General features: G+C 40.6%; 1 protein-coding gene across 3 annotated transcripts in view; it reads left to right on the top strand.

The window, feature by feature from the left end:
- The window catches only part of LOC111268489 (uncharacterized), a 57,422-nt gene that overhangs the window by 23,798 nt on the left and 7,454 nt on the right, over positions 1 to 26,170 (top strand). For 2 of the 3 annotated variants that reach the window (XM_086971716.1, XM_086971717.1), the window contains 8 exons: positions 2,127 to 2,194; positions 3,581 to 3,807; positions 4,682 to 4,764; positions 11,006 to 11,247; positions 14,004 to 14,165; positions 22,461 to 22,589; positions 24,235 to 24,412; positions 24,577 to 24,833. In XM_086971716.1, coding sequence (XP_086827842.1) covers positions 2,127 to 2,194; positions 3,581 to 3,807; positions 4,682 to 4,764; positions 11,006 to 11,247; positions 14,004 to 14,165; positions 22,461 to 22,589; positions 24,235 to 24,412; positions 24,577 to 24,833 — 1,346 coding nt within the window. The remainder of the gene's footprint in view (positions 1 to 2,126; positions 2,195 to 3,580; positions 3,808 to 4,681; positions 4,765 to 11,005; positions 11,248 to 14,003; positions 14,166 to 22,460; positions 22,590 to 24,234; positions 24,413 to 24,576; positions 24,834 to 26,170) is intronic. The other variant, XM_022847511.2, reaches the window with a different exon arrangement.

Below are 26,170 nucleotides of genomic sequence, written 5' to 3'. Positions count from 1 at the left end.
ATATATAGTTTGTAAGATATCTAAACACGCACTTTTTCGCTGTTGTTGTTTATAAAGCTCTGACTTATATACGATTTTAAAATACGAGATTACGACGTTGTTCTCTGCAGGTGTTATAGAAGTGTCATTCCTAACGGTCACGTTTGCATAATAAAAATACCATTCACCGGCATTACGGTTTGATTAGGGACCTAAACTACTAACCGGTTATTTTCATATAATTGGTTCTTTAATCCGCCGATAGTTTGATAACACTAAGCGTCACGCGATATCGGTAGGTGAAAACAGTGAAGCGTCGCTTAAATGAGCCATATAAAATATATTTCGGTCAAATTAAATTTGACACTGATAGCAAGTTCCAAAGATGCAAGTTCTTAAAACGGCTAAAAGGCTTGGGGTCTGATACATAAAGGCGCAACGAGTCTCAAAAAGACTAACTGTTGGACTTCCATTCAGATAAAGAACCAATTAGCCATTAACATTCTTTTTTCTAGCCGGCCGTTAATTTCTGCAAGGAATTTTGTTCGGGGTACTTAAATACAACCTCAGAAACACCTTCTTTGTTTGGATTTGGGTACGCCATTTTGTATGTATATATATATATATATATATGACAAAGCCGATATAGACTTCCCCTGTTTCTAAAACTCGCGTTTTTATGTCGAAGGATGATAATGCTGTTGCTGAAGGATAGTTTTGTGTGTGCTACCACAACGATGGTCTATGAATGACACGATCGACCACAAGACTCCGTGTGTGGAAAGGTTAAATAGTACCTATTAAAAACCACATACGATGCGCAGAACGTCAAAGTCCTGAGGTCATCTGTTCCAACTTCGCGAAACGGCAGCTTCGAGGGAAACAGAAGCTTTAGCATAGCTTCTGGCAACATTTATATAATCTTTATTGCAAGCATCCTGACACCTTTATCCGCTGCTTTTCTGATGTAATGCTAATGAGAAGCCGGCCGTTAGAAGAGGAGAGTAAAGCACCTTGCAGCGAGTCGAGCGTCAGGTATTAACTTTGGTTCAGGCTCATCTTGATGTCGTTGATGTTGATACTGTTGCTGGTGTCACGATCGCCTTATACTTCTATATCATCGGGGGAAGTTGAACGGGCTAGCGCCGTCTAGAATAGTTGCGAATATTCTCAGCAGTGGGAACGGTCTGAATGCCTCTAAAAGCCACTTTCCAGTGCGAGGTTTTGCCTATTGTGCTGCGGGCTGAAAAAGGAAAACTTTTAAGCATTGTATGGCTACTGACACTAACGCTTCTGGCAGAGCACAGCTGAACAGGAAGAAAAAGTAACGCCTCTATACGCAAGTATCGTGAAGGGAAAACATCGTAATAATAGCAGCCGACTGACTAAACAACATCTTAAGAAGTAGCCCCACGTTTTTTTAGAAGAAGCAAAACTATCTCTGAACAGAGACACGGGGAACTGGAAACTGATGCTAAAGATGGGAATGTAGGAAGAATTGTGTAGTCCCACGCGTCCGTACGAGACACAGAATGCTTTTGTGAAATTTTATGAGTCTTGTGAGCTCAAGTGTGAGGGATTGACGCTAATTCCAACTCATAAAGTGAACTTGCTTAATCTTTTATAAGACAAATGGTGGTAATGCCAAGGAATCGCGTACTTTGGCCTTCATATCTTGCCTGCTTTTGCACCTCACTCTTATGAGAATATGTGGACGATTTACTTTCGCATGGCCAACAGTTAGGCGGTTAACTTACTCCATCGTTTAAAACTAACTTTAGTTGGAGCTTGTAGCCAATTTCGAGAAGGCTTTGGAACTCCATATAGGTGAAAACGCTCGTGTCGTAAAAAAAAGTTAAATATACTCAAACTAAGATATTATAGGAGCTCGGATTACGCTGTAAAGGTGTGCATCAGAAGCCATTATTTTGAATCTATTATACTGAGAAGCTACATGTTTTTTTTTGGATCAACACGTACAGTTAAAATTATGAAAATACGTACTTTGACATTTGTTGATTATGGAGGTCAATTCTTTAGTACGATTTGTTACATGTATGCCTCCATTTTACGTACGAGATCAATATTATGCATCACGGTCAGTAATTATATTGTCGTCGCTCACTTTATTTTTTCTTGCGTTGCAGGTCCCCCAGTAAAAGTAGGCGTCAGCATGCAGATCGTCAGTATCAGCGCCGTCTCCGAAGTTCAAATGGTAATAGGGGGGAATGGGGGACGACCGTTTCATTTCAGCTTGTACGGAAACTGCAGGAACAAAACTCAGGGCCTGATAGTTTCTCTAATCTATTTATGTATTCGATCTAATAAACCCGCATTAACGAACTATCGCTCGATGGTCTTCTATAAAAAGTGAACGGGATGATATGATCGGAACAAAGGTAACCATCTCAGTTGAGGATCAGCGCAGGTAATCTAGCAAATATGAGAACCTTAGTATATACAGGCAACTAGGCTACGAGAAAGAGTACGCGAAGGTAACTGTGACGATGGAGAGCGAGGGGCAACGAGGTTTCCCTTACTGTGATGATGATATGTAGAGGTCAGATCGGTTGCTGAGGTAGGGGGTCTCGTGCACATGTTGCTGCTGCAGTTGGTCCTTCTTCTTCCTTTTCTGCTGCTGTTGCTCGTTTTTGAAAAACTGCGCATTCATGTAGCCGCTACGGCTGTGCCCTGAAGACAGCCTGAATAGCAGGTCTCTAACTGTAATAGAAATGCACAAAAAAGTACGTAGAAGAAGTAGATACATACACGTTAGAGGACTCTTATATATGCGAATGCCTCTCTTTTCGCTGCGACATCAAGCTTTATTTCAGCGAAATCATGTGTGGAGCCTTGTGTGGAGCCTGGGAAGACTGAAGATAAACGGGCGATGAAAGCGCTCAGACAAAGGTGGAAAAAGATGTTTTTTCGAATTATTTGATTGCTGTCTATTTTGATCCCTTCGGAAATCATAATCTGAGAGCAGCTCGTTTACAAACTGGATCAGCAACGTTTAATCTTGGCCAGGAGACTTTTATCGGATATCTAAAGTGGATAGACCTAGCCCTGACCATGAGCTCTTCTCGCTCCCTTCTTTTATAAAAATGGGACTGGAAGAAGCCAATGTTTGTAATACGTTTAGTCTGACCTATGCTATCTGCCTACATATGACCGCAACAAAAACTGTGAAGAAAAAAAGGGTCGGGTTAAAAGATGAAACCTGCGCCTATAAGCCTGCACAATATGAGTTACCTGTCGTGGGTCTGATTCAAGCCCAAATCAAGAAATAGATGATGACACTAGCTTCATCCTGGCCGTTGCCCTACGCAGCAAGCGATATCTTGACAAACCCGACCATCTGTGGGCCTCGCTTGCGGTTTGAAGGAAATAGGGAAGTTTATACCCTAGAAAAAAGGACAAGCGCCCTCCAAGTCGTAGAGAACAGAACGAACGCTTGGTTATATTTTTCACTGCGTCAGTTAATTCCGGACTGGAAAAAATTCTCCGGAAACTTCTCAGTGACGCAAAGTGCTCAGTACGTAGAATATCGTTGACCGACGTGCATTGCCCGTAACCCGAAATCGACCTCCTTCCTTTTTAGGATTTCACGTCGGATTTCTACTTTCGTCAGTCATGGCGAGACGAACGGCTCTCGTTCCCGGAAACGAACGAGCTGAGTCAGATGACCGTAGGCGCAGAAGTCGCAGGCAAGATTTGGGTACCAGACACCTTTTTCGCCAATGAGAAAACGGCCTACTTCCATATTGCCACGACACCCAACACTTTCCTCCGTATCGGATCTGATGGAGATGTTTACAGAAGCATTAGGTAAGCAACAGTTGGAGAAACACCATTAGATAATATTATATTGCCACGGATTTACTTCAGCTGCATTAGTAGTGATTAACCAAATGTTCGTAGCTCTTTAATGACTTGTTCTCTACGCAAATCTTTATTACGCCATTCACGTATGGTATAAAGAGGTGTGAGTTTCAAGCAGGATACTCGCTATAAGCAGTACCTCAAAGTTATAGCTTTACAATGCCTGAAGTCACTTGAAGACATCCCGAAGACCTGCAAACATACTTTCTTTGTACCCTCAGATAATTCCGTGTGTCGGCCATTTTACTTAATGCCCTTAATCTCAGCTTGATACATTGGTTCATATATCAGACGAACGCCCAAAGACTTCTTTTGCTTTTTAGATACGCTACGATACCCGACACACTGTTATTATATTTTAAATAAATCGTCTTTCACTACGTTGTTTTAAATTTTCTTTAACGATCGCGGTGGATCACCTCGCGCAAAATATCTGTTTCACTTTAGCATCAAAAAGTCAAACTTGCCAGAGATGAAAGCTGGCAATCTTGAAATTTTAACTATCGATACATAATGGCTACTATTGCCCCCGTTACCCTTCGCTAGTAGACATCGTAACTGCCACGTCAATATATTTAGCTCACGGCAAACTTTATGCGTGGTGATGTGGCTCCATGTCTGTCCTTGTATGTGCTCGGATTGTACAGTACGTCCTATCTGATATCGTGCCATTTCCTAACGGGACTTGCCACCCCTCGTTGATTTACGGATTACGACGATCTGCATAATTCGTCTGCTTTGTTTTAGCTTAGGGTGATTAAAGCATTCATCTGGGCTAGCTAGTTAAGTCTGACATTTTTGCTTGATGATCTTATTTTAGGTTAACGGTAACGGCCAGCTGTCCCATGGATCTCCGATACTTTCCCATGGATCGACAAAGCTGTACCATCGAAATAGAAAGTTGTAAGTAACTATTTGCTATAGACCAGCTTTAAGTATCGATATAATTTATACCCGCAGTTTAGGTCCACAGTAGGAAACTAACTGTCAAGAGATAGTTTTTTCGCTATAAGGGTTACTCTATTATAATCAGTAATTATATAATGCTACTGAAAGGTCGTTCAATTACGGTGATCAGTTTGATATCTTCGGGTCACTGCAAACATACGCGAACACTATATGTATATAATACATTATTGTCTTTGTTGTGCAATAATCTCAACGACGGAGTTGAAATCCCGATAATTAGGAAAACTGATTATCATTGATAAGCCAGATTATTTACCTTGTATTCATTATAGCTGAAAGATTTTAGAATACCCACTCGTTCGTCCTATTGATTTACTTCTAAAACTTACTTTGCTTATAAAACACCCCCTAATCGTTTTTATTATTATCTGTTCGATAATCATAACGATGCGCATGCTTTCCTCTGTAAAAGAGCACAAAGCGAAGGCGAGTGAAGCATACGGTTAGGACAGATCTCGACCTAAAAACTAACTAAATGGAGCAGTCAAGTTCGGTATTTCTAATAGGGACAACTTTTAAGTTTCGGGTCTCTTGGATAGACACGCAACTATGACAGATCAGCTAATGACTTATTTAGATCTATTGGTTCGCGCAGTTTCGATGTTACCTTGTTTGCGGGGATGCACTCTGACCCAGAGTTAATTGCAGTTCTTCCCAATACATTGTACTCAAGGAAACTCTGATAATTACCAAACAGCCCCATAAGCGGCGTGGGAAGTCGACGCACTAATCAGGTTTTGTCTATCGAATCCGAAATATCTATCGGGTATTTCAGGAAAATCATTATCTGCGTAGATACTTCTCTGCAAAATTTGCATTGAATCGTGGTAGATGCAATGAATACCAGAGTAACTGACAAAAGAATTCGGGCTCAGAGATTTTCACTTCCATCCATCTGTTAAGGGCTAATAATGCTTCTAGAGCAACAGCACCCAAGATAAGCATATAATGATATGTTTCTCACTATTCGACGTTTTCGACGTCTTCGTACTTCTGCATATGTCTTCAAAATGGTCGAAAGTTAGCATGATACCCTCGCCATCGATATTTCGGCGGTACTGAATGTTGCTAACTCTCTATCTTTGCAAAGATCGCATCTTGTTATACATTGTTCCCGAAATGTAAAAAAATCTCGTATGAGCATACGGAATCCGGTCTCGTAATAGCTAAATTGAAGGAAATAGTCTGTATTATATGAAATTAAGTTGAGAGCAAGAGCTATACATGGCGGGCGTGCACACGGTTTCGGGAACGCGGCATCATTGCGTGCTTTCTTTTGATTAATGTTCAGAGTATGTGCTACATAAGCTTATTTTTTATGTTCAACACACTTCCTTATGTGTAAATAAGCTCGTTCTTCAATTAAACTTAATATTTCATACACATCGTACGCTCCTATATTCATGAGCTTCCACTGTACCTGACGGGTGTTCATTACCAAACGAAAGTAGCAAACATTGTTTTGTAACTCTTAACTCTAGTTAGGCAGCAAATGCAACCGCCATCAGACGTTGCTAGATGGCACACTCGAAAAACCCATCGCGATCTCTTACCCTTTGCTGTTACTATAAACAGCTGACATTTGATGAAACGCATCCGAAATCGAATAATAAACGCAATGACAGCCTCTGTTGGGTCACGGAAAACGCTTTGCCCTTCTTGATATAAAGACGCCTTTAGGTCTTATATAATGTTGCGTTTATTTGGGAGTAGCTGGCTTGACTGGAAAAGCTAGATCATGTCAAGCCGGTCTATTTTTGGGGACCGCAGCGCCGCGTGCAATGGACTGTTTTATCCACTCTCGGATACGTTATTGCTTCGGCAGCATTTTGAGATAACGATCCGTCTCTCTTATGGACAGACGTACGTTGAGTTTATTGTATGCTAAAGGAATGGGGTAGCGCAAATAGACCCAGAGACCTTTATGATGGGCGTCGCAATTAGTGTCAGGTAGAAGCAGCTTTATTGTACCAGCCTCCACAAGATTTCGCGGTTTGCTATTCAGTATACATATTACCATATCATGAGATCCTGTAAGTCCATCTGATGATGAAAGACTTGGGTTCCAAGTTCCATTTTGCCCTCGTGTAACGCATCTAGACTCACTAGTGGACTGATTACGCGCCTTATCTTTATATATTATGACAAGTATGCATCGTATTAAGATTACTTAATACATGAAGAATTGAGTGAACGTAAAAATGACGGCTATTTCTGAATAATCTATTTTTGTAGCACACACATACAGGCGGGCTTAGTACTATGAATACACAAAATGCTTACACAATCGTCCTTATTTCTAACCAAGGATTGATAAAGAAGGCCCACTTGTACCCGAAACTCGTGCTGGACGTTTTGGCCTGTATCCATAGTCGTTAGAAGTAAATGAACTCAATCAATTGGTGCCTTCGTACTGATCGGAAAAGTGATGGGGGGGGGGGTGTCAATACGTGCAAGTTTCATAGTTATTTTTATAAGAATGAGGTTGATCGCAAGTCTTGGTGTTACTTTTACGAACCGCTGTTTCAAAACTTATTGGTAGTTCTTAGTAGGCGACTAGTCGCATATGGGGTAGTCCTATCTAAAGTGTTTGTGGGTAATAGTAGAAATGTCTCTATTTGGTAATTCTCTCAAACTACCCTCAGTTACGAGGTTCCTAGTTCACCACTATTACTACCAGAGCCTCGAACCGATAGCAGTACGAAAAAAGAAAAGTTCATAAAACTGAGATACTCTCATTGCGGTATGCAGTAGTCCTCGAAACGATTTAATTTTGTTATAAGTCGTACATAACGGAAAAGCGAATTGTGTACGCTTAGTTCAACACTTCATGAGCTTCATATCACCCAAATTATCAAATGATTAAAGGAGGCTTAGACACAAATTACCGATTAACCCAATTTAATAAAAAAAAAATACTCAAGTCCTCTGTACGATTCTTTTTCCTCAGTTAAGTACGGACATATTCTGTCTCAACTTGACCAGAGAATCCAAAATGTCGAACCATTGTTAAACTACACTGCAAAAGTACATAGAATTTTGCACTGTATTGTTGGCCATCTACGATTATAAGCTAGTTGAATATTTTCAGATAGTGATGCATTTGATAGAGAGAGAGCGAGAGACTTCACTTTATGCTAAAAATGAACCCTTAGTGATTAGGCGTCTGCTCTTTGAAGAGGGGAGCATCAGTGGAGTCTGTTGAAGGCGGCAAAAGTGAAATAGCAGTTCAGTACGAGTGTAAGCATTATAAGAACAAAAAAGAAACAATAGCGCCGTCGCAAAGATTACAAATGAGGCAACTACACCTCAAACGCCAAAGAGGAGCTACCTTAATCGGGGACGTTTTTGAGCGAAACACAGTATGGACAATGCGCTCGCTATGGAATCCTTTGGATCACGGGTTATGAAATTGTAACACAAACAAAAAAAGATCGGGAATTGAATCGGCAACAGATCCCTTCGCAATGACACGTTCTAGAGATGATTTGCGTAACTATTATCACCAAAAAAAGAAAAGTTGTTTTAATCAGTCTGTGCAGAAGGAGGATCATAAGCGAATCGCTTCGACACAGGGGAGAGCAACGTTAACGGTACAGTCCACTTCGATTGCTTTCAAAAACGCGAGTCCCTCAAACAAGCCGTCGATAACAAGATTAGGTATGATAATGCAATACACAACTGATAAGAGTCTGCCAGAGCGCAACAGTAAACGGCAGTACATCTGACTCACGAATATCGTAATTCTTTTCTTATACATGGATTAATTCAGTTTTTCTATCTCGCTAAGCAATTCCAGAGAACCTAGTAGATGTCAATTAAGCATCTTACATTACGATCTGGGATACACAAAAGGCTTTCTATGAACTAGAGTGATTTCAGGACAGTCTACATACATACATACAGGGTCCTGCAAAATTCCTTTTGGCTTTTGTAATATCCACCACCAAATAGGCCATAACTAAGGCCGATTTAAGTATATTTTGAATGTGGTAGCAAAATTTTTATTCTGCTCCTACGGTATGACGCAGTTAGAAGATGTATGTTCAGGGCACAGGTGCACAACTTAACAGTCATTCTACTATAAAAGCTACACCTTGCGCTGAACGATGCGGAAGCTCCACCTGAGCTGAACCGGGTACTTTGACACTGTTGCTGCTAATAATTATAGCTAAATAACAAAAACAGATGTATATAAAAACATCATATGCAAGTTTTTCGCAAGCAGAAAGAGCCTGGTTCTCCGCCTAAACTACTTGAAATATTGCATCTAAGTACTTTAAAGTCCGCTTTGTGCAACGCTATACCAATATAGACATATAGTATGAAAACCATACCTGAAGATGAATTAATACCATTGATTATAGATTTTTTTCCAATGATACGATTGTTTCTCTACAAGGTTAAGATAAAATTTTGCGCAATTTCTGTTCTGGATTCTGGTCGCGCAGGTTTTTTGTAACCATAGGCTTGGGGGATTTTATTGGGGCAGGAATAGGGTTTGTGATCAGGGTTACTTAATGATAGTTCTAAATTAAACCTAAATTGGCTTCGCTTGAATTCGCAGAATCCGTAACGTCCTTATAGTGCGCTTATTAAAGCTGATCTAATAAATAAATGTACTGAACTCTACGCACGATGCTTTCGTAGGCCATGGCCTTAGGCAAAGTCACCTTAAGATTCATGTTTGATTGGATTTTATATTCCAACATCGATCGTACGTCATCTGCTCTCTGATAAACAGTACTTATCACTTAATAGGGCTGATGTACAAATACATACTTTTCTATTGTAGGCATACTATACATGGCAGCTGTATTATTCTATATTGGTCGGTTTATTAGGAAACCGCTCGTCCTTTTCGATAAAAGATCTTGAAAAAAAAACTTATCTTAAATAATGATTAAACTAGATGATTATTGAATTGCTATGGATGTGAGGAAAATTTGAGTCAAGAAAGTTTCCTATTATTTATGTTTCTTTTACGCACTTACTTAAGGAAAATTTACTCGGTTCTATACTACCTTCGGACCGCGCCCGGCGTTCTGCGATCATCGCCGGAAGATTATCCGTTCGTATATTTCCGCTGTGTTATAAGACTACAGCAAGAAAGTAATGTTCTTGGAAAACAAACATAGGATGCTAACGGATTGACAGATATTCTATAAACCAGCAGTCAAAATCTTAAGCATTTTCTCCTTGGCTGTTTGTGTATTGGTGTACTTTCGTGTACTGGCCGTTATTTATGGGTTTATTTTCTGAATAACATGCATTTTTGGGCTTTATATACTTGCATTAAGTACAGCTCAAAAACAACGTAGTATCTTATGATCTGATATCGTCTGTTCCAAGCAGCGCCACTAGAAGGCTTAGTGGAACGACTGGAACTTCTATACTATGTGAGTCATATGTTGGTGCCAAATATTGAATTTCCTCTTGCTAGACGCTCTTTCTACAACGTTTAGGCTTCTGCAAGGCTCAAGCTTATGACCGTCATAAGAACGTAAGCTGCAAGCGGTTGCAATCAAACACACGGAAATAAATCCTTTTCTGACTTATTTCGAAATAATAGATGGCTCTTATATTGCTTGTTCACCTGAAAGCCGCTTACTGCTATAGAAAAATTTCCTTTATTAGATAGCGAGATGGGGTAACAATGCGAAAAGAAATTAAGCATTCAATAATAGTTTGTTTAGCACTACTATAAGCTTTCTTTAATGATGATTTGCTGCAAAAAGACGCTTTAAGAACATTCAAATAATTAAGCTTTATTTACAGCTAAATAGATATTTTTCAACACTTTCAAAAAAATCCTGTGGGCAAATTCTGGGCTTAATTATATTGAGTCTATATGTTTAAGCAAGTTCCTAATATATTACAATATATCGCTGGTTTCATTGATGAGTCAAAATGCCATTTCGTATTCAATCTTGTAGACGTAATGAATTGGTTTTCATTACTGGAACATACTTCAAAAACTCAACTTAATGGTTGTAACTTGCAGAACCTAATAATAAGTAGCAGACCAAAATCTGTTGTGTTAACTAAAATGATTAATTAACAATAGGGAAAATTTAATAGTGAGCGCATTACGTAATCGAGTAACGATAAATACGCTTAAGTTAAGCCTACTGACAACAGTACTGCCCTCTATTGCTTTTTACGCTTACTACAGTTGGATATACAATGAGTGATATTCGGTATTCGTGGCGCGACGGTGAGAAAAGCGTGGGCATCTCAGAGGAAGTACAATTGCCCCAGTTCAAAATTCAGGGCCATGTACAGAAAGCTTCTGAGATCTCTCTGTCGACAGGCAACTACTCACGGCTCATCTGTGAGATTCGCTTCGTCCGTTCAATGGGTTATTACCTCATTCAAATCTACGTTCCAGCTGGACTCATCGTTGTAATTTCATGGGTATGTATCATTTAGCTGTTCAACATATTTCCGGATACATCTCTTGTATTTCACACCGGCCTTTTACTTATAGGTGTTTTTAACCGGTTCAACTCGTTTAGTCCTTTGTGTTGCCGCGGTCGGTACGTGGAGAAGCTTCATAAGAAGTGAATATAGCACGGTGAATAGTCCTCGACGCATTACTGGGATACACGCCGTTCTGTCAGCAGTGCGAGACGACGGTGCCTTGTAGTGACATGCTGACGGCAGTCTACAGCAAATCAAAAATAGGCCCATGTTACTATCCGCATTTGATCTTACTGAAAAACCTATGGTGGCATAGCCACAATTCGTATAACACGCACTGATTTCTTTTTTGTGGTTACACCTTCTGGAAAATAGTGTGTAGTTTTCCTCATTGGGCACCACTTAGGGTATTCATACCGGCTGAAAATTCAACTGTGCTCGCTATGAGGACATCTTCTGGCCCAAAGGCCACCAAACGGTGGTTCCTACAATATATTATACATGCATACAATAAATACCTTTTGAATATATCTAAGCCACGTAGTAGTGTCCAAAAAAGATTCGGAAGCCAGAAAGTTATTAGGCATCTCAGGCCAATGATATGTTAAGGACCTGAGAATTTTTGCTCCATTCTTTAGAGGATTCTGAATGCTACATTCGTATGGTCTACCGACCTCAGAAGCACTTTGCCTACTTTTGCTGGTATAAGATTCCAGCTTGAGCTCTTTGTCAATAGTCTGAACGTTTGCAAACCCAGCGACGTAACGTTTCGCCTCAAGAGCGAGTACCAAAATACCAGAATTCGCAAAAATGCATGTGTAGGTAATTGTGGTGCCCTAGTTTTTTCTTGTCATGTATTTTCCGTCATATTGGTTTTTGTATATAATACTCAACTGCCGTCCTTTCTCCAACAGGCCTCAGTAGCGTCTTCTAGCTTCTAAATCCTATCAAGGAAAGAACTCGATATTAAATCGGAGGGACCTTGAAGCAGAATATATTACAATATCTATCGCTTTTCTCACTGCTTGGGTTCTTTATTGTAGAGTTTGAGAATGCCTGCGCTTGAACTCGAACCTAAGCCGGGCTAGCTGATTATGGGTCCGACCACTGGAAGCACATTCTTATAAGGAGGGGAACTTCTGGTAGATGAAGGGCACATTTCGTTTGCATCGGAGCGTGCTAGACTCTACGACAGCTACTAGAGCGTATTTCTTTCTATTAAACAGGACGGTGTATTCTGCTTCTTTAGCAGTTATATAACAATTTGCATTGCCGTGTGTAGTTTCTTTCGGGAAATTAAGAAAATCTACTATCTGGACTAAGATTTATTTATTTATTGGCATTTAGTTATTGGCTACTAGCAGCTCTGCGCTCGTATTACGAAAGTAAACCTTGTGCCTCTCCCATGATTTGCGTATACTAACAATCGTAGTTAGGGACAAATAAATACATCTCTCAAAGCGTTGCACGTCTATGAATTAAAACGATTTGTTTAATGGTGTAGCGAGGGCAAAATCTCTGAATACGTGACATTATCTAAGGGCGAAATTTTCGATTCGAAAATAACAATAATTACAGTATGGCTTAAAATATTTGAGACTAGAAATCAAATCTATGTACTTGTAGGTTGCTGCTTATAATGAGTGCGGACAGAGCGGCGATGGACCTATAGTGCCGTATGATGTTTGCCTATCCTTTGAGACATGTAAAGCTTCAATTTACGTGGTGCTTGTATTTCACGGGTCTTCATCTGGCAGGTTTATACATGTACCACGTTAATTAGGCAACTTCGGCTGAATACCAACAGACTGATTGAGTGTTATCCGTAACATGTCACTCAGCAGCTGCGATAGGGAAAAATTGGAGCTCAATTGAAGTTTACTCTAGACCAACCTAGCCATCCACCCGTGTTGGTACTCTTTGAACGAAAAAACCGTTGATGCTCGATGAATGACTGACTGTTCTTTTTTACTTTTACATTTATGTCCCATTTCCAGTTCAGTTACAAATCGATCCCTTTCCTCATATCTCGCCTCTTCGCCTCGATAGTCTTTCTAAGCCTCTGCGTTCTGAAATCCATCGCCGTTCAATATATGAAAATATCTTTGTTAGCGGATGTCCAATTGTACCGACGCCGCTGCCGCTGACGCTGGCGCTGCTGCTGCTGCTGTTCGGCTATTTTCATTCTGAGCGCTTTTTCGTCGGCTCGTGGCGGGAATAATTCCGAAATGTGCTCCCTCGGTGCTTAGACAAGATCAGAGCGACTCGGTAACAGTTCTACCTCTTTCCAGAGGTTTTGGCCTCTTCTCTGAGCTGTTTGCTTACCTGGCCGGTATCCACAGGACAAGCAGTAGCATGGAAAGTTCAACGGCCTTCCACTCTTGACGCATAGTACCAGGATGGATCACTATATCGTTGAAGTCGATTACATAAACACAATCAATTAAGCCTACGTTGTTACAGGTATTATGTATATGTATATATCGAAAAAATAAAGTGAGGAAAGCGGAAGCGTGTTGGAGTACAGCCGCTCGCGAAGCAAGGAGAGCCCGGAATATCGATAGGTAGAGTGATAAAGTTGATTGTGTATGCTGGGTGTCTATCTTCGAATGGCACAAACGGTGCCACAAATAGCGGCCGCTCAGTACAGTATTAACAACATGATGTTCGCGATTACAACGATAGGTAATTTTATGCACGAAATCAATAGCAGTTTGTATCACTAGAACAGTTTTCGCTATTGATTTCAGGTATCATTTTGGTTGCACCGAAATGCAACTCCAGCTCGTGTAGCGCTCGGTGTAATGACAGTCCTCACGATGACCACTCTTATGTCAAGCACGAACTCACAGCTGCCTAAAATCTCTTACGTCAAATCTATCGACGTCTACCTGGGAACCTGCTTTGTCATGGTTAGTTAATTGATTTTAAATTTAGGCAAAAACTCGCTTGACACGCTAGATGAGTCCGAATTATTAGATCTATGGCCGATTAGTTTCGAAATAGAAGTCCATAACGCTATCGCATTGGGCACATTTGAGCGTGTGCTATTTACCCATTGACACGCACGCATAATGGTTACAATGTATGTTTGGCTGTTTTTTGTCAAATAAAGCACATTTTAAATAAATTATATTACTACACTTTGGTTGGCTCGGCAATTGACTTTTAGCTACGAAATCTTTCACCTTAGAACGATTTCATGGATGAAACATTGAATACCTTAGAGCAATTTGCGATAGCGTTTAACGTAAAACTGCACCCCAATGCTTTTAGCCATAATTTAAAGACCGAAAACAAAAATCAACAGTATATGTTATGCAGACTCCTTGCTCTAATAAGACGCTCTTCTCTACTTTTCACTGTCGGCACTCGAAAGACCTTAACGAAACTCATCATAATGATAATAAACAATGAGTACGCTGTCGCTACGGCTCAATGCTAGCGGAAGGTCTATGCTGTTTTGTTGATCTACGTAATCATCTAGGGTATATTAGATTGACCCTGGATACTTTGCCTTACCGGCCTTTCGATTCTCCGCTTGTTTCGCTGTGAAACCTTACATAAAATTTTGCTTTGTTTTGTCACGTTTATGGACATGTTACGCCTGTATTAGGCCTTACCTAAAAACCGTCAAGTTTCGATTTTAGTCGAAACAACAAAGTTCAACGAAAATATCTGCTAAGTTTCGGAATACGTATAAATTCAGCGATGTGGCTACACTTCGTCTAAAAAAAATAGTCATCAGGCAACAATTTTCACATCAGTAATGTATCGCTGAAGGCCTCTCGTTGGCGCATCATTTGCCGGCCCCAGACACGTGCGGAATAGAAAAGAAAGGAAGGAGTTCAAAGAAAAAGCTTGTAAATCTTTTGCCTGTAGATAGTGTCCTGAGCAGGCGAGTCTGGGGGCACAGTGTAGGGCGGAAGTCGCTTGAAAGTGAGAACGGAGAAAAAATCGAAGTAAAAACACGCTTGCAGCTGATCTGTGTTCCAATGTCTGGTGAGCCTTCAAGGTTTCAATACTTCAGGGATTAGTTTAGGATACGCAAGACGCATTACCGAGGCAAGGACCGGAAAGCTGAAGCCTTCCTTTTACCAAGCATGTCGCACTTCCTGTGCATAAAAGCTGGTGGCCATTTTTCGAATATAATCAATTTCTCACTGGACATCTGCCTTCCGGGCCCTAAAAATATCTCATGCATGCATAACAATATACGTACTCTCAAGTTGGCCTCGTTGACTAGGCATTGAGAGTGCTACTCTTCTAACGGAAATCCGTGCCTGCTCAACCTTCGCTAGCCTTTCCGAAGGGTTTCTGTTGAGGCAAAATTTAATTCGCGTATCTTGCGTGCTCTTTTTTTCGCGAGCGGGGTGGGGCGAAGTAGAAGAAGAACAAGAAGCGCCATGCAAAGGTCGCATACAAGGGAGGGCAACGCAGTTATTCTTTGAGGTCGATATGTGTTCTTGTATGAGACGTCTGTCGTATTTGTAGTTCGTCTGCTGTCCGCTTTTACTTAAAATGCTCGGATAGGAGCTATTCTTTCTCACTGCTGTGAATTTTGCGGCATCGTCGTCATCTTCGTCGTGATTACGTGGGGCTACCGCCGCAGGATACAAATGCCAACGTCAAAAAAACTATTTTGTTTTCCCAATTTAACTTGGCCCCGTTTCATCATTGGAGACCTCGTACGTGCACAGCGAAAACCCAACAGGGGGTTTAGAATGATGGAAAGTTTGAACCGATTTAAAATAGCACTGAAATTTTTCATAAGGTTTACTGATCCCTATACATAAGAACTCCTTCTTTGTTATCTTCCTCCCTTGTTTCTACCCACAAGGGGGGCGGCGGCTTACTTAAAAGCAGCCAATTTATCACCCCCCCCCCCCCACTTCCCATTCGTTTCACGTAACAGGATTCTTTAAGCTCCATTTACTCTTTGCTCAATTTTACTTTTCTGTCCCTCTTAAATTCACATTTATCTTGCTGTTTGTTTCTGAAGAGTCCTTTGAAAAACGTAATTGGAACATCATACGGACGGTTTGAAATTTCGAAGTTCCTTCTTAGCCAGATCTTACCAACGCTTAAGCAAGAAGCAACTCAATAATCAAATGAGCAAGATAGGCTCTCCGAGTTCGCTAATTTTAACTAACGCTAATTTAATTGTCTAATCTTAACTTAAGGTACTTGAAAAAAGCACTCAACTTTTTAGAAACTCTAACTACAAATATTGCATTTGCTTCGGTGCTTCAAGGTCTTATATAAGCGGTATCCTTACACAGTTCACCTCATTGTTTTGCCTATGATCAGAAATGCACGCTGTACACAAAGTATTTAATGTTATTTGTATTATGCAAAAGATGGTAGTATATCTTACCATCCTCCGGCATCCATTTGTATCCTCTCGCCTATTACTGGACCTATATAACGATCACTGATCGAACCAAAACGCAGTTACTTTTCACGGTTACAATTACTCTTTTAGCTCCGCGTAAAGGAAGGGAATCGATATTTTCATGCTGCCAAAATGTTGTCTGACATTTCGGTATATAGGGTCAAGCAAAAGTCGCATGGCAGTCTGAAACTACTCATTCATATATATATATATATATACTAACTAATAACAGGTATGTGTGTGTGTATAATATGTTAATGTCCCTAATATATATACGCTATGGACATCCTCCCTGCAGAGAAAAAAACCTTTCATAGATCAAGTTCTTATAACTTATAAAATTTATGTTTCAAAAGGTACATAATTGCTTCAGTTCAATCATGTGTCACCTTTTGAAGCGTCTACTGTCTTGTGTATTCAGCGCTCTTTAAATAGCTATTTTCAAGCCATGTGGTGTCAAAACTTCATCCGACTTTCTCAGTAGCGGTTAGGAATACTAGAAAACTGGGTCGGCGAAAAATATCCTGATCGTTTTTTTCAGAATGAAAGCAAAACTGTTTTTCTGTTGATAAAAATGAAGGTACATATTTGCCTAAAAAAGTCACGTTTATAATAATACACGCCTTAAAATCACAGATTAAACTACTGAAAGATATTTTATATTCCACTCAAATATGTAACTGTAGGAGCATTTCAGGCTCACGCATGCATCACGATATTAGGCATACGGCGTAACATTTGACACTTCTTTTCCAAGAAACTATTTCCTAGAAGAACGGTTCCACAGATGGAATCATAGATACGTAGGGAGAACAGTCGAATCCTTTACTTACAGGATAGAGCATCTTTACTTGAAGAACCTTCTCTGCTCATTCAGGTTGTGAAAAAGAATCTGCACGACTTTTATATGCTACGTAGTTAACTGGCATTCTACATATCATTTTAAACTCTACTGCCTAATACGAGTGACGGGTTCAAGAATAGAACTCAATTGTGGCATCGTCTCCCTGGTTTTGCCTCATGAAGGCCACAACCATCCAAAATGACTTATTACAGTATACAGGGTGAAGTGAAGGGGGGGGGGGGGGGGTCGTGGAAATACGCCTCTGTCATTAAACGGTCTATTCACGCCTTTCTAACGATGTCTTTTCGTACTTTTCCTCCGAGGAAATCCAACAAATAGAATGTCCTAAAGAAGGACAAAAGAGATATTAGACCTAGGACACATAATGTGCAATGGGGTTTGACTTCCTGAGTACCTTCAGTTATTTGCGACAGGACTTGATACTGCCCTTTATCGAGATGAATAATATATCAATCAGATCGCTACGAATCGTCGCCTCCCGAAAAAACAACAGAATAAAAAATATATGTGGAAGTTTTAGAAGAAGTTGGGATATCATTAATGCCAAACACAGATCTATAACAGTTATGTGAGGTTATGACAAATACTACAGCTATTTCATCTCTATCTATTTGTTTTTATAAACCTAGTTTACAGACTTATTTTTTATTGGATGTCGACACAGTCCTGGATAGTTCTGCGCCTGGGTACTTTTTTTTTATTGTAAATTTCCAAGCTTTGTAATTTGCGGTCTGACAACAAAGATGACTACGTTCGTACCGTTAAAATGTTTGGTGTGACTCCGTTAAACTGTGCCAAATTATCGTCGCAGGACAGCGTAGTTCTGTTGAATTATTAGCAAGGTTATTATTGTTGAGAATTTTTTTATGCATGGCAATTTTTAAAAATATGCCTTTTTGTACTGTAGTCGAGCACAGCTTTATAATAAAAAAGATAAAACTACACATAGAAATATTACATTTCAAGATGACATTCTTACCGCAAGCACAATGACGTCTCTTTTGTTATTTATAACCGCACTTCCAATGTTCTATTCGGTGACTTCACGTAGTTACTTCACCGAATTTTGCTTTATATTGAAGCTGGGCACATTATATATTATCTCGTTTTTTAAGGTATGAAAAATTTGTTGACGCATTGTATGACGTATTCAGATGTCCCCGGGTGATTCGTTGTAAGGTCTGAGTAAAAGTGTCATTAAACTCAAGGGCACTCAGTCCTCTTTGTTACTGAAGGTGCCGTAGGGCAAATAGAGACTACCCTCTGACTGATATTCTTCAAGGGCATTTTTGCAAAACCCAAGACTTATCGTATTTGTTCGAAACCTGGGTGGAGGCAAGGTATCGCCTACGTCTGCTTTGCCTCAGGGACCACGTAATGCCTTTCGACTCGTCGTCGTCGTCGTCGTCGTCTGCCACACTCTAGTTCCTGTTTCTTTCGTATGATGTTGCGAAGGGAAGCCGAGCCAGTGACGCATAACTTTCCTGACTTCGCCAAGCTTTCTCCAACTGCTTGGGCCATCATACATTATGAGTTCCTGTAATGGGCCAAAATTTGCCGCCTCGCATTTAATTCTGTGCGGTGAAGAATAATATGCTGATATATACGCAGAAAACACACATCCGTGTTTTGCCTATTTTCGTCATATCTATCTAAAATTAGTCGTGATTCGTCTGGAGTCACGTGACGCATGAGTTCTTCGTATAACCAGTTGTGTAATAGTGCTCGAAATCAGGTTGAGTGTCCATACCTCTGGTCGACCTCGAGGTGCATCCCGCATCCATTTTTCCTGCCACTATAGTCTTACGTGTTGTTGCGAAGTCAAGCTTCTTTCCAGAGTAGCGCGCGGCTCTTTCCTTGCTCAGTAGGCCCAACAGCAGCATTTTGGCAAGCATTATGATAACTTCCGCGAAGGCTGTTCAATACGTTTGGGCTATTCTCACTGCTAGCGCTGTTTGTGCGGAAAGTGAAGTCCGTCTGTTTCTCTCGTGGTCGAGGACCACGTTAACCTAGACAAGGGCAGCGTATATTAGAGCAGATTTAGCTACTCTGATTAATAAGCGTTTCTAAATTTCCGATAGCCTTTCTACCCTGGGCCTTGGCCTCGCAAGATGCAACCCTGCTTATTTTGCATGTGCAGTTTTCGGAGTCTCGTGCTGAAGCTCACTCCTAAATACTTAAGTGTCTTCTCAATGTTGGCGAGTTTCTCGCTCAATCAGAGGTTCATTCTTTAGCATTCGTTTTTCCGCTTAATCGATCAGCGTTACTTTTCTCTGGTGTAACGCTTTTCGATCCAGACCTTTGGGTTGATACAACTCCATCCTGCAAGACGTCCTTTTTTAAATGGTGCCCACCAAAGCGAAGTCATCGACGTATGATACACATTTGGCTCGCTTTAATAGGCCCGGCACAAGGACATCATCGTGCATGAAACCCAATAGAGTGAAGCCCTGTACAGATTCCTGGGGTACATTTGCCGAGATGTCCCGCCTTCCGTCGCTGATGTTCTACACCCCATCTGTGAGGTATGAAGAGATCCTTTTCCCCAACCATCCTCGTCACTACGTCGCAGGGGGCGAAACTGAAAGCGTTTTTTACGTCTAGAAAATCAGGAGTATGTTCTCCCTCATCGTTTGCGTTTACTGTTTCTCTTGTTGCGCTTTTGTCTAAAATTCTATTGATAGCTACAAAAAAAAAGTTCGTAAAAATAATATTGGGTTTTCAACAAGGTTTGCTTTCTTCAATTTCCGTATCAAGCCTAGCAATGACTTCATTTTCCATAACTGTTGTTGTATTTTTCAGAGGGCACATTGGGTGATAAACTGATGGGCCTGGCTTTTTTCAAGGTTTGCTTACGACAGTCGACACACATTTTTCCATGTGTTGGGAAACCGGCCGTCTATGAAAAGTTGATGTATGATGTCTCTAATGAATACAGGCCACGTCTTTATTAACACCTTCATGGTTTCAGGTGGATACCGTCTGAGTCCGGTGCATTGCTTTAAGCCACCCGTAGTTTCACTGTTTTATTCCTCTCCGCAGTAACTTCTGAAACGTTCACTACAGTTAATACTAGTTCTTTTAGAAGTTACCTAGGAAATAGCTTAGCCTCCTTGACCGTACCCATCGGTAGCCTCAGAACCGTTTTTTTCACTTTATTTGTGGCGATTTCATATGATCAAGCTTTGTCTCGTTCCATCCCTCCAATTAATTTTTCCCACTATGCCGCCTAGCTTCGTCTGATCAGGATACGGAGCTTTTTGTAAGCAAACCTTAGGTCTTTGTCTTCCCTTCCTGCTTGTGCGCTTTCTTCTCCCGATTTGTACTTTTTTAGCAAATACGTCATCTTCTCCTTCTTATGCCATCCAAATCATCGAAACCTACTGCCATCACGACGAGCCTCCGCAATGTCGGCATTCCGCCAGTAAACCGGTTGGTGGTGTCCAGTTTAGAACAATATTGGCGACGCGTTTTCACAAGCGTCTACAAGTGTTTGCCTAATCATTTTTTTCTTTTCTGGTATAACGCTCTTCTGCTCAGACCTTTGAGTTGGCTAGTATAACTCTATCGTTTTTTTAAGTAATGTCCAATGGAGCACGTCTACCTCTTCTGTCAATCTCATTTTGGCACCAGATGTGGTCGACTTTTTGCATCTACCATCTTCTAGACGAAAAAGGCGCTGTTGCACTCGTTCGTCCATGTACATTCGAGAAATCAAATATCTGTAGTCATTTCTGCTGAGTTTTTCGTCTGCCATCTGCCATTGCCTAATCGCTGGAAGGACATTTAGTCCGCGACTGTAAAATCAATGAGCGATGGTAAGGACTCATAGGATTTATATCCTGAGAATCCAAGTTATCAAAATCTTACCACGTTATAAAAAAGTATACACAAGTATACCCAGCACAAATGTGTTATTGTATCGATGTGGAAGGCTTAACATTTTTATTTGTTTCATCATTTTTGGTGTTTTATGACGTGAGTCACCATCAGTTATTACGGCTGCCGTTATATACCTAAATGATGCATACATGTGTTTTAAACGTAGAACACGTTACGTATCTAGGACTAGATTGCTTCAGATCTGTAGTATCACAGTTCACAACCGATACAGAAGTGTATTTACATCCATTCCTAATTGTTACACTTGGATGGAGAATCCAATTACCCTTTATTAAATTGCTACAGGCCATTCGATGACTGAAAGCCAAAATCTGCATATTTTCTCTATGCCTTGATTTCGTAGGGTACATAAGTGAACACTGCTGGCCACACATAATTAAATCGGGTTAGTGTCTTGTTCGGCCTTATTTTTAGAGCCTGCAAGGATTGCGTTGCATGAATCTCAAGCATCAATTCTTTTGCTCGCTATAGACCGTCATTCGAATTCAGTGTAAAGCACCTTTGACGCGTCGGCCTGTCAACTTTTCCCCTGTGTCTGTCTACAACCAGGAAAATGCTCAGCAAATGCGGTGTCCTTGAAGGTTCCCTGCTTTCGTAGGTTTCCATTCATGGCGGTAGGTCGGGTTACTGCGAGCAGGAATTTCGCCGTCTCCCTAGAGGCTCTCTTTCTCCTAGTGTTCGACGTGCAACAGTTTTGCCGAAAAGAGGAAACTCGAAACGTGTCAATAAGGACCATTCACTTTCCTATAGGATTAGAGCGCAGGCCCGCCGGGAAATCCACTGACGTCGCTGAGATCCTTTTCTTTCGGCTACAGCTTGGTGCTTCATAAAGAGATCTTTTTTTTTTCTCGGTGGATTCATATAGCGGTTGTGATAAGGAAGATGATTCAGATATGAATGAATATTGAGACACCATTACTGCACCGGCAATGAATTCGGTCGAAGGTCGAAGCTCGCCAGAAACAGTGTGTTCATCTTGGCGGACTGATAATGAGACAAGTTATACTAAATGCATGTATATTGTTACCACGTTATATGTTACAGGTATTCGCGTCCCTATTGGAGTACGCAGCCGTTGGCTACCTGGGCAAGAGGGTCGCCATGAGAAAATCGCGAGCCCAGCAGCTAGCGCGCTTCCAGGATCGTAAGCGACAGCAGCGGGTCCTCCGACAGGTCAGTCCTACAAATATCTGCCTTCTTTTAGCTTCGTAGTGGCTGTTCATAGAATAGAGGGACTAATAAATCATCAGTGAAATTACAGAGATTATCATATATAAGTGGAGCCCACACAGGGCGCTTCTATCCATAGTGTAAGAAAAAAGGCCCTATACCGATAAAAAAAAATCTACTTGTATCCGGCATTATTGAAAGATATGACGTTTTGCCGAGAATCAATTTTCTGCAATCTAACAAATAGGACCATTATTGTAATTGGATCGAGTTTGCCGTTCTAATTCCGTTTGTCTTTGAGTAAATTACATCATAGTCAACTGCTTCTGCCTTCGGATGCTTCTTACGTAGATCCGGTGCCTGAGTTTGCTTAGAGTAACTAGTATCCGCGATCGCAAGCTTAATTATTCTTGTTTATCTTGATGTTTATAGAATTAGGTCTTCGACAAGAAAATATAGTGTAACGCTTGCAAAGGTCGTTTTCTTCCGACCCATTTTATATCTGGACATTCCGCAGCATCTGCATTACAGAAGGCTGAAGGCTATTAATATATGTCTGAGAACCCCCTAGGGCCATCGCTCTAGAGTTTGCAACTCCCCTATAGTGAGTGGACAAGGTGTTAGCAAAGGTTGTTAGAAATAGTTAATTCAGTAGAGAGAAAAGCTGACACGTGTAAAAGGGCACCAGCCGTGTCTAAAAAAAAGGCGCAAATCGTTATAAATGCGCGTCGCTCGACGAATGGAATCTATTTAGTAGTGAGGGAACGGATGATTAGTGCCCGTTATTTATATTAGTCATTTTTCTGGCATGCTTAGCATGATACACTTTGCATGGGTCTACCGAGAGGCAAGTAAAGATGTTTGAGGTTAGTAGTGAACCGTAATTTAAGAAACACAATCAGCTCACTATATTATTTATACCTGCATGTTTACTATAGCGTATTCTTTTAAAATATTTTTATCGGGTCTAGTGAAGATCATGCTTTACCATACAAACAACGCTATAAACTGATCAAGGTGGATGACGCTCGCCTTAGCTCTGTGCTGTGCTGTGTTTCTGTGTTAGTCGCACTAGATCATATCAATATTTATCCTACCTGGCGCCCTTCTGAGGATTTACTTTTATTCATGATGCACGCGTTTATACTGCTGCTTTGCCCCGCAATAGCTGTGGATTTCGAAGAAGAACAGAAAAGACTCAGCGTGAAAGGCAAAGTGAGCACAGCTTAGAGAATATTTGCTAAAATGGCTTCTGCTGGGTAGAAAGGGACCTTTTTAAGTCCTTCCAACTCACACGACGCACTTGTTCTGGCCTGGCCGTAGCTGAGGCCTTGTGGCTTTTCTGATGACAGCTTAAATTTAAATCTTCCAGTATATAATAGGCTCTAGTAGAGACAGTATATATATATATATATATATATATATATAGGCGATATTACACAGCTGCTGTAAAATTAGCTGGTTCGCTAACTGTTTAGCGTGGGCTTTCTTTTTTCTGACTTTCCACGCGGGCTACACCCGACAAATCTAAGCATGCCATGGATATGGTCTTATGTTGGCACTAAGCTAAACCAAGTTGGATATTTTATCAGAATTAGGTCTTTTTAGCAATTTTTTAATAAACCTTCCACATTCTCCATTTTTGCAGCTCGGACCAAGTGTTGATGAGATGAGCCCTGAAAACGACCCTTTGCTGACCAAGAACTACAACTTCAACTTCACAGCACAGGCGCCATGGGGTGGAGGAGCAACGGCACCTACTCCATCGTATCGTCCCAGTACTCATCAGACACGAGAGCACAGTTCTGCTCATCAGCGAGATCGAAGTAAGCCGGTTTTTTTCATAGTCTGTCCATATGCGTGGTCTCATCATCATTATTACTATATAAAGTTGCCTGGCTATGAGAGCCTTATATATTTCTATCATTGACAATATGCATAAGTATTAACAATAGCATTATGTACTGCTGCATGCGTCACTGTGTTTCAGCTCACCTCGATGGGCGCAAAACTAGTCATATGTCATTAAGTGGAGGTGGCCATTTAAATCCCAATGGTAGAGAAAGGGATGCTGTTTCAGGTGGTTTAAAGCTTCATCATACAGAGGCAAGTCTAAAGCACGCCCACCACAACGCGCCACATCCCTTACAAGAAGGGGGTAACAAAAGCCATTACTATCACGGGGCTAAACACTACTTACTGGTGGACAAGAACAAAAACACTTATAGCCAGGATCAGAATAAGGTGGTGCGTATTAACAAACATATTGAAATACATATAACTAAATCTTCATGGGATAAAACCTATTTGAGCAACTCTGATTTTTTAGTAAGGAAACGTTGATGTAAAATTTCAGTATGACTTCTAAATTTTTTAGACGCCCTTATATATCCGAAACTTAATGCAATTCGCGTCACTAGAGCCTATTTGGCCAAACTTAAAAGGATGGGCCATATGGTACAGTTAAGAATTTTTTCTACATTTAATCAAACTTTTTTCCAAGGGTAGACGGGTGAAATACCCAGCTTACTTTCCTACCACAACATTATTTATTTTAAAGCTACATTTTCGGAGGTAAGCTGAAAACAAATTACGTTTTATAATAGTCACTATATGGAGTTATATTAGATGATGATCGCGAGGACTGTATGAACCAGGCGAGCTGGAACCGCATAGGCCATTGCGTTCCGAGTGTATATGCCAATGCTAACTTTACAGATAACTTGAATGAACTAACCAGCCTCAGAGATTAACTGTTTAATAAAAATACATATATATGTATATACGGTAACTTTGCATTCGTTGTAGCACATGTCAACAACGTATCACACAGGTGATTGTTCGTGAAAGAAATCTTGTTATTATAACGTATCGTTCAGACAAAACAATATTCTTGACATATGCACCACATTATAGCCAGTCACGACTATGTATCAGAATTTACGATAGGTGACTATATGTGCCAGAATTATACATAACTATGATAGATTGTTTTTTACTATTTAATTTCTAAGAGGGTTTGTGTGATACTCTTTACTCACTATTGGGCCCAACAAAGCATGGGCTAATGAGTGTGGGGCTTGGTCCCAATGGATGAAGCCCATTTATTGTTTCTTTTCACTTCTTGAAATTCGTGGATGTGCCAGTACTTACGCCATTCAGTGCGGCTTATTTTACGCAGCAGAACTTCATATGGACCTGTGGTAGATTGATCATAATATTGCACCTGTTGTACTTGGTAGCAAGCTACTATAAAGCATCGTCTATTTTAGTCATGATAACATCGCTTTTTAAAAAAAAAACTACTTTCCCTTTAACTTTGTTAAATGATTGACTTCTTCACAAGGAATCGTTAATAGCGCACACGGTCAACATCGGTGGCCCATATAACCCCTATATGACCTGCAACCTATATGAACTAACGACATAGGTGCGTTCAAGCGATGTTTTCTTGACAGCAAATTAATTTTGATATACTCAGGACACACACTATAAAGGCCTTTAGAAAATTTACTGGTATAATTTTTCTCAATTAGAGGCACCGGTTTTGTTCAACAGTGTCAGGCAAATTTTGGCCCATATGC

This window comes from Varroa jacobsoni, unplaced genomic scaffold (genome assembly GCF_002532875.2).
Source record: "Varroa jacobsoni isolate VJ856 unplaced genomic scaffold, vjacob_1.0 scaffold_1292, whole genome shotgun sequence".
Taxonomy (NCBI): domain Eukaryota; kingdom Metazoa; phylum Arthropoda; class Arachnida; order Mesostigmata; family Varroidae; genus Varroa; species Varroa jacobsoni.
This window is presented reverse-complemented; position numbering and strand designations above follow the sequence as displayed.